General features: G+C 39.0%; 1 protein-coding gene across 1 annotated transcript in view; it reads right to left on the bottom strand.

Moving 5' to 3' along the window:
• Nucleotides 1-5,503, bottom strand: part of CUNH2orf73 (chromosome unknown C2orf73 homolog) — a 27,151-nt gene extending 21,648 nt beyond the window's left edge. The window contains 2 exon segments of the mRNA XM_010615834.3: nucleotides 590-800; nucleotides 4,988-5,503. Coding sequence (XP_010614136.2) covers nucleotides 590-800; nucleotides 4,988-5,013 — 237 coding nt within the window. The 5' untranslated portion in view covers nucleotides 5,014-5,503.
• Nucleotides 5,504-9,723: the final 4,220 nt, after the last annotated feature.

The following is a 9,723-nucleotide window of genomic DNA, read 5'->3' as shown; positions in this document are numbered from 1 at the left end:
TAAAAAAAAAAAAAAAAAAAAAAAAAAAAAGAATATATCTAGTATATATTGTGGTATAGCAAATAGAGTTTTGGCTAGGCCAACAGTGCTAGGTCAAAAACACAACTGTAACATCTGCTTACCATGGAACTTCAGACATGTTAATTTCATTGGAGTATGTTATCATCTGTAAAATATTTCCAATAATACTTCATAGAAATTGTTTTTGCTCATTTCTAGCACTTTATATGTTTTCAAAAAGTGGCAGCTATTATTTTATAGCAAGTATCTGAATTTCTAAGCATCATAGAAAATTTTATATTTAATATGTCATAAAAACTATATTATAGAAGAAATTTCTTCAGTAACCTGCAAGCATTACTTAATGGCTACAATCTGATCTACTCCAGAAAAATGATCGGATTTCTTCCCAATATACATTACTTGCATGACCACCAGAAGACTTTCAAGTTATTGCTTTAAACTACTGGGTTATACACAGTACCATTCTGAATATGTCACACCCTTTAAATAGTTTGTGACCAAATTGTTCTGCAAAGCAGCTTCCGAATCTAAATCCGTATTTGTACATAACAAACATAGGTCCAACCTGATCTTCCGGCCCCTTTTTGGGATCTATGTAGGGAACTGGTTCATTGAATGTTCTTGCATTTGTGTTAATGAATTTAGCATAATTTACACGTCCTCTCCTGACACATGACTTTGAATGTTGTATGCTGTTTTCAGGATTTTTTTCATGTTTGATTTCTTCTTTTCTTTCAGTTAAATATACTATACCAGCATCTTCTATGTTATGCTGTCTGAAAAACAAAATTAAATAGTAAATCATTTATCCCAATGAGCATTTCAGTAGAGTCATAATTAAAATGAGATTTAAATATATTCCAAGCACAAATCAAAACAATTTAAGCCTATTAATAATTTTTGATGGGCTTGTGCTATTAAAATTCCAGATGGAATCTTCTCATTCTAAATCATATGAGATATAAAGAAATTTGTGTTAAGGATTATTCATTATGTAATTGATGTACAGATTATCATTTGCTTGTAGTACAGAATGGTATTTGATCGTGCTTACTAATCATGTTTGTAGTCTTTAAGCACGTGGTTGAGTCATATGCTGATCTGAATACACCTTCCTTAAAAGTTTTCTTGTGAAGAGATTACTTTTCCCCTTTTTACCTATAAAATTCAGCCATCAGGAGAAGCATAACTACTTGATTTTTACAAACTGACCTGTCAAATTTATAAAAGCTATCCAATGACCACTTACTTATCTTTTTGGGGCAATCCACTTTCTGGGCCCCCTTCTTTCTTAGAAGCCATCTTTCTCTCAATAAATTCTTCCTAATTTTAACCTCTGCTATTCCTAGAATTCATTCTTTGATTTGAAAAAACACAAACTTGGTGTTTCAGACATCCACTAGGTTGAGAATTATACTATTTCCCTTATATTATATTTAGAGGTCTATAGATCACATGCCCTATATCACAGATGAGAACAACCAAGTTCGTATTGGGAAAACCAGCAGAGGCAAGTTTCTCCAAGAAAATCAACAGCACATGATCTTTCCCTCCAATTCTCCTTATGCCTTCAGCAACAATTCTTAGGGTTTGGATGAGGGAGCCAAAGGACAAATTTCCACTTTGAGCAGTGTTGTTTCAACTGTTAGCCAAAGAAGGAAGCTGCTAAAAACACAAGTTTACCTATATATCTTTTTTCCCTAACATCAAGAACATGAGAGACCTACCATCAATTTGCCTTGATGTTAGACAAAAACAGTGGATCTCTATAGATGCATTATCATCTGAAGTAATGCACCAGCCCTTTCACAACCTGTTCTTCCCATTCAGCTTAAAACTATGAAAGCTTTTCAGGAAAATATAAAAAAAGTGAAGTCATCAGGAGACTGGAAAACTACATGATTTTTATCTAACTAATATTTATCTTTTTAAGAAAAGACCACTGTGCAGGCAAAACAAATCAATTTCATCATTTATTGCTTCTAATGACCACATTGCTATAAAAGTAAAAATTACTACGTAGGCATGGTAGTGTGGGCATGGGCAGGCCTATAATTCCAGCACTCTGAAAGCTGAGGCAGAAAGATCTCAAGTTTGAGCCCTGGGCAACTCAGTGACAGGGTGACCCTGTGTCAACATAAAAATTTTTAAAAGGGGTGGGATTATAGCTCAGGACAAAGGCCCTGGGTTCAATCCTCAGTACCAACAAAACAAATAAAAATATTAAAGAAATGTTTAGAGTAAACAGACATTATAAAAGGCAGTATTTTAAAATTTCAGTTAGTTAAAAAATAAAGAATATATTAATTTGAATACTTTTTACATAGAAGCTTTTACACATCATAGACTTGATCCCACAAAAAGTGAATCTGTAAGATGCAAATTTATAGTGGAAATGGGTAGTTCTGTTTAACCTTATACACAGGCCTTAAAATATCACCCTATCTTACTTCAAAGTCAGGTCCACCTCTTTTATCATTTCTCAAGTGAAACTCTCAAGGGTATTCATAATAAAATACTGCCTCCCCATTGGAGTTCCAGTGTGACTTGCTCCAGCTGAACTCTTCAGCTTCATCCCAGCCTCCTCATCCTTTTTTCTCCAGCTGGCCTTCAGTTCTCTTTTCTTCTTGGGACATTTGGACATTGCCCTACATATATAAGGCTCTTCCCCAGGTCCCTGCATAGCTTGCTGATTATCATTTAGGTCTCAGTTCAAAAACCACTCCTTTTGTCCTAGATCTTACTCCCTACTTCATGTACTGTCCATTTTAGTGCTTTGTCCCTTTCCTTTACGACATCACATTTCATAATGCATGTATGTAGTTTTTGTTCATTTTTCTTTAGTAAGCAACAGATATACCCTTGCTAGCCACTAAGTTCTAGGAGGTGGGGTTGTTTCACTCATCATTATTCACCCACTATCCAAGTAAAAGGATTGCCACTAGAATACTGACGTATTTCCACTGAATTTGCTGGAATTACTTTTTCACTCTGGCTTAGTCTTAGATGCATATGCTCAACCCTCACTCCACTGTATATACGGATAACTTTCAGAATCCTTGTGAATTTAGTACCCTGCTTCCCAACAAGAATTGTTGGGAAGTGTAAATAATTTCTAAGTTTTTTCTGTTTCCAGATTCACGAGTGTTTTCTTAATGGTTGTGACGTTCAGATCAATTTACTTATCACTGTAGTCTCCTGGCATCAGTTTTTCGCATTTGCTTCTCATAGTAGTAATCCAGCAACACATTTATACTAGAATCATGTCTTTGAAGGAAAGAATTATGACTATTTTCTTGTAGTTATGTACTCATTTGATTAAATACTGTGGTGTCAATGGCTATAGATAATTCATACATATGAAATATATGACTCTGTAGTAACCTCTATGTAGAAGTAAAATAAAGATAAACACACCAATGGCCTCTGAAATTAGACCTAGATTGGAATCTCAACTCTGCCATTTAATATCTAAGCCTGTTTCATTATTTGCCTAAGAACAATAGCTACTGTGAGAGATGTGAGAATAACATTGAATAATTTATTCTTTCAATAGATATTTCTTATATGCCAGTGCTGTTTGAGACACTGAGGATGTAACAGTGACAAAACAAAAAATCCTGCCCTCATAGAACTTACATTGTAGGGTAAGATATATGAAAAATAATAGGTAAAATAAAGTCTGTTAAATGTTGGTAAGTGGTAAAGACAATAAAGCAGGGAATGGGGAAAAGGGGTACATATGCGTAGGAGGCTGGCTGCATTTTTAGGTAGGGTGGAGACTGCATTGTGAAGGTGGCAATTGAAAAAAGGAAAGAAGAGAGGGAGAAAGCTGAGCGGGTATTTAAAGAATGAGCATTCCAGCAGAATAACTGCCAAATCTTTGCAGCAGAAATGTCCCCACCCTTAGAACAGTGCTTCTTAAAGTGTGCTCACTGAAGTAGACACATTGACATTAATGTGACCCTATTAGAAATACAAATTTACAGATCCCACTAAATCATTACAGATCTCACCAGATTTACAGATCCCACTAAATCACTACAGAGCCTATTAAATCATTATCTCTGGAGCTGTTTCTCTGGAACCTGTTTTAAACAGCTCTCTAGCTGACTCATAACACGTTAAAGTTTTGAGGCTGATCTGCAGACTAAAATAGAGGCTTTTGAAGAAAGTGTCCCTAGCTAGCTCCACATCACTCAAACTGCACTATTTTGATCAATGGTTCATTACATCTTTGTACGTCATGGTCAACTGGAGGCTTTGTTAAGGCCCAATTATTGGGACCCACCCCTAGAATTTCTGATTCTGTCTGGGGTAGGGAGCCCCAATTTGCATTTGTAACAAGAGGCCAGGTGATGTTGGTAGGGGATGGATCACTCTTGAGAATCACTGCAGAAGATGGCAAGGAAGCCCGTACACAGAGTGGAGTCCTGCCAGAGGGAGGCAAGCAATACACGAGGCCCAGGCAGGGGAGGACATACCAGTGTCTGCTTCATGACGGAACCTTGGCTTTTACCTCGCGATGCGATACCCAGGAGACCAGGGATCTGACTCACATTCTAAAAAGGCTACTCTGCTTTGTTGAGGGAAAGAGCATAAGGGAAGCAAGGCTGTTGCGGTATCTCACGCCTTGGGACAGGGTGGGGATGGGCAAAGATAAACAGTGGTAGAGTCTGTATAGTTTTAAGGGCAAAGCCACAGAATCTGCTGAGAAGATAAAATGGGACACGACAAGGACTGGATGATTTCAAGATGACTTGAAGATTTTTAGGGCATATGTGCTCAATAATGAGTGCGTTTTAAAATATTATCACTGGAAGCACTCAGCCCCTAGAAATGAGAAGGGAACTAAAGGAGGTTTAGATCAGTCTCGGGACCACGCCTGAGTCTCACCTAATCCTTCCCTGGAAGGGGGGAAATAATTTTCGGAATGGAAAATAAACCAAACCCCAACACTTACTGCTGCTTTTCCTCCTTTCCCTCCATTGGCCCCTCGTGACAACGAAGCGCCTCACTCTACCAACTAGGACACAGCCCCGTCAGGAAAAGGGTGCCAGAGCCCGGCTACTGTGACTCATGTGTTGCTAAGCGACGGAGGCCGTCCAGCTCCACGCCGGAAGAGGGGCGTGAGGGCAGGGCCCAGAGCGCGCAGGCGCCTTAACCCCTGGGTGTTGAGGCGAGGCTGCGAGAGCAGGACTGTGGGCCCGATTGTTCTGCGTTCCTTCCGGACCGCCCCCAGGCTGGACGCCTGACGTTTGATTTTGCCCTTCCCCCTATCGTCCCGGGCGCGTGTTTATCGAGGCCTTTTTGGCCCTTGGCCTTGGGGGTTTAGCCAAACGCAGTTTCTGAGCCTACCCCAGCTGTCTTTGGGGTCGCGTCTGCGCAGGACTTCAACCAGGCTGCCTCGGCTTGCTTCAGAAGTGCGGACAAGCAGGAAGGACACTTGTGAACCATTAAATACGATGCAAGTTGTGATTCCCCGGCCTTTGCAGGAGAAAGGCTGACACTGTTTCCCATGATTTCTATCAAAACCTTCCCCAGGGCTCGGTGGCAAGCATTAAAATAGAACAGGGGAGCACTCATCTGCAAATGAGGTTCCCTATAGTGTGTGCATCTGTTCCAGGTTGAGCGCGGTTAGGAGTCCAGTGGAGGGGACTGCGGGTTGGGGCTAATGGCAGAGCCGTTAACCAAAAAGTTCAAACTCCTGGGAAAAGCTAGTAACTACTTGCGTCCACCTTTGGCCCTGGAATTTCTTACCTCATTTTACCATTGACTCCCAGTTTCCACGACCACAGCCAGACGTCTGGCATCTGTCATAACTTGTGCATTTCTCTGCATAAAAAGGAAATGGGAAAGGAAAAGGTTTTTTTGAGCTGAACCCTGCTGTGTATCCAGCCATATGCATGTGCTGCATATGTTTTGTCAGTGAGTGCATTTACAGTGGACCCTCAAGTTACCACCGGCCTGCCATAGAAACAATTTGAGTTAATTAGGTTAATGGAAGATTCATCTGCTTTTTGTTATCTATAGTGTGTACCCAGGTAAACATCCAGATCTCAGCTGTATTGACTTATATCCAATTTGAGTTATAACCATTCCCTAGGGAACCTATCGAGTTTGTGAGTCAAGAGTCCCCTGTACTTTTATCTTGGAGAGATGTGGGAGAGGAGAGGTTGGTCCTAGGACTCATTGTGTACATGTGAGCTAAAATCCTATCAGAAAGAAGTGTGTATGACATCCACCCAGAAACATAGACACTTCAGCAAGGACTCTGTTGTTAAAAAGACTGGAGTATGTGAATGTGTAGTTGTGAGGGTGGGAAATTGGGAGAGAGTGAGGAAATAAATATGGAGGCAGTGGGTTGAAAATCAGCAAGGTGAGAGATGGGAAGGGGGAAGGAACTAACATTGAGCCATGGCTTAAGAACCTAGTGTTTCTTTGGCACTGTATTCAGTAACATCTACTTACTTGGTTTTGCTCTATCAACCTGTGATTAGGAGCACCAACCTTGAAAGCAGTCACTGTGTGAATTATGACTTCACCACTTACAAGCTACTTTGCATGGGAAAGTAACTCCTCAGATCTTCAATTTCTTCATCTACAAAATGGGAAATTATCTAGGGTTGTGAGGTATAGATGGTTTAATACAGAGTGCTAGGAGATATGTATCTGATGCTTAGTATGTGCTTAGTCGTTATTCGTTCTTTATTTATTTATTTATTTTTTTGGAGACAGTCTCACTGTGTTTCCCAGGCTGGTCTTGAACTTCTGGACTCAAGCAATCTATTTACCTCAGCCTCCCCAGCAACTTAGATCACAGGCATGTGTCGTGGCACCTAGCTGCTAGTGCTATTTTTCTTATGCAATTTTGACTTTCATACACTGCCACATGTCCTTGAGTTTTAGCCAACATCATTATTCCCTCTAATTTCTATTTCAGTTTTCACCAACCCTCAGGGACAGTCTCAAATGTTTGTTAAGTAAACCCTATTTGCATTTGTTAAGTAACTACTGATATTTGTTATGTATGAGTAAGTTTTAATCAATAAATTTTTTAAAACTTAAAAAAAGTGAGGCCATTTTATGTTTCTCCCTCTCAAATCAACAAATTAACCAACAGTCACACAAAGAGGTGTTTTTTATTTGAGCAATATATATAGATATATAAATTTATATATCTGTATGTATCAATCTCTTTCTATTAAGCATTTTATATATGTCTAGGATTTATTAAAATCCACAAGAAATACTAAAACAAGAAATTGTGTCTACCACAAAGAAGCCACAATCTACTTAGAGATGTAAGATATTTGTGCAGGAAAAAACTGTGAACAAAATGGCAGTGATACAGAGCAGCATTATATAACAGTTACAAGTGTTAAGTTTCAGTACTGATGATAATGTAGTATTATGTAATAACATAACAATTACTTATTCTTGGAGTTTTCTCTGTAAGGAGCAACATAAAATAAATTTTATTTTTATTTTTTTTATTTATTTATTTTTTGGTAGCAGGGATTGAACTTGGGACCTTGAGCTTGTGAGGCAGGTGGTGGAACCACTGAGCTAAATCCCTGGCTGTAAAATGAATTTTATAATAATTAACTTTTTATATGAAAAAGCCACTACTACTGGTATTTACTAATAACTGCCTGACCAAGGAGAACACTTAAAGCTCTCTGTGCTGAAGATTCTCACTTAAAAAAAAGAGGTAGACATATTAAATCATCTTTATGATCTTTTCCAGATGTAAAATAAAATGATTCTATAGGAAACTTATGTCTGAAAAATCAGTGGCCACTAAACTAAATAATTCGTGTAATTTTCTCACTCCTGATAGGTAGTCTGGATACTTGTCAACAAAAAATAATCCAAACTAGTTAATAATATCCAAGTTAAAAATACCAGTGCTCAAGAGCCACGCCTTCTCCTGCCCCAGCTGCCATCGCTCCAGCACCAGGAAGGTAGCCGCACCCCTGAACCCCCATAACACCCCCCCGCACACTGTCAAACCTCCTGACTGTGCCAGTCTTTGGACCCACTCTGCAGAGGTAGAGGTGGTCATCAAGGCTATTTTTCTGAGTTCCCAACTTTGAACATCTTTAAAGAAAGGGTGTGGGAAACCTATAATAGAACAGTGTGGAGTTCAACCATTCAGAAGGTTGGGGAACTCAATCTGGGCCTTACAGCCTGAGATTAGTCAGCATCATGGGGTTCAGCCATCAGCTAACTGAGACCAGGGGTCTTGCATCCTCGCTCTGTCTGAGCCATGAAATGGTAAATACACTATATTGAAATTTTGTTCATGGCAGACATGTTCTGGACTGCTTCTTGATTTCAACTTAATTCAAATGATTTAAGGGTGACAGACTAGTGACTACCACAGGTGGTCAGTTTCCAAGTTGTGCTCGAGCTTAATGTGTTGCTGATTGTATCAATTGGGATAAAGCATTGAGATTGATTTGATGAGCTGTTTTCTCTGATGTTATGAAGATGAGAATGTCTGTGGGTCATTAGAGACACAGAAGCTAGGGCACAACTATATCAGGAAGATTTGGGTGATAACCCAGAGATTAAACCAAGGACAGTCTGACAACAAAAATAAAAATGAGAAAACACTTAAGCAAGACACAAGGACAGACTTCCAGTTCACCAATGGCAAACAGTAGGGCAAATGAGGATGAAAAGGCTGATAGTGAACCACCAGGACACCCTGAACTCAAAGCACAGGAAGTAAGAAAACAGATCAATCAGGCTCTAGAAAAATTCAAAACAGAAATAATTTCCCAGATAACCATAGAGATAGTGAGCAAAATAGAAGTCGTGATTTGAGACTCTAGAGCAGAAACTGACAAAAAAAATAGATGAGCTCAGGATCATGATAGAAGCCATGAAGGCCCAGCATAAGAAAGAAATGGGAAAAATAAATGCCCGACATAGGAAAGAAATGGAATCCATAAAGCAGATTCAAACAGATATCCAGGAGATTAAACACTCCATTGAAAGTGTAAGCAACAGAATAAAAGAATGCGAAGATAGACTCTCAGATATAGAAGATAAGATTGCAGTCAGTGACCATAAAAAGAGAGGTCTCTTAAAAACAGTAAGGGATCATGAGAAATCGATCCAACAACTCCTAGATGATGCAAAGAAGAATAACATAAGACTGATAGGAATACATGAAGTAGCAGGAGAAAATACAAATGCCTTAAAAAAGCTGTTCGCAGAATTAATGACAGAAAACTTCCCAGAGGAGAAGAATTTGACATTCAGATAACTGAGGCATATAGGACTCCAACTAGCTACAATCAAAAAAAATCTACACCTAGACATATAATAATCAAGATCCCAGAAACCCAACAGAAGAACAAAATACTACAAGCAGTAAGAGAAAAGAAACAAATCACATACAAAGGAAAGCCCATCAGAATCAAAGCAGACTTTTCAACACAAACCCTTGGGCAAGAAGAGCCTGGAGTGAGATATTTCAAGTACTAAAAGAGAACAACCCAAACTGATGTATCCTGCAAAACTCTCTTTCAAAATGGATGGGGAAATAAGACACTTCCATGATGAAGAACACCTGAGAAACTATATGAATACCAAACCAGGACTACAAGCAATTCTAAACAAGATCCTAGAAAAAGACAATGAAGGCAACAACACCATGAGGCCCAACAGAGCAACAAATAGGCA

Source organism: Fukomys damarensis, unplaced genomic scaffold, assembly GCF_012274545.1.
Source record: "Fukomys damarensis isolate Sample0158 unplaced genomic scaffold, DMR_v1.0_HiC HiC_scaffold_2, whole genome shotgun sequence".
Classification (NCBI taxonomy): domain Eukaryota; kingdom Metazoa; phylum Chordata; class Mammalia; order Rodentia; family Bathyergidae; genus Fukomys; species Fukomys damarensis.
Note: the sequence above shows the minus strand (reverse complement) of the source record. Positions and strands in the feature narration are given on the sequence as shown.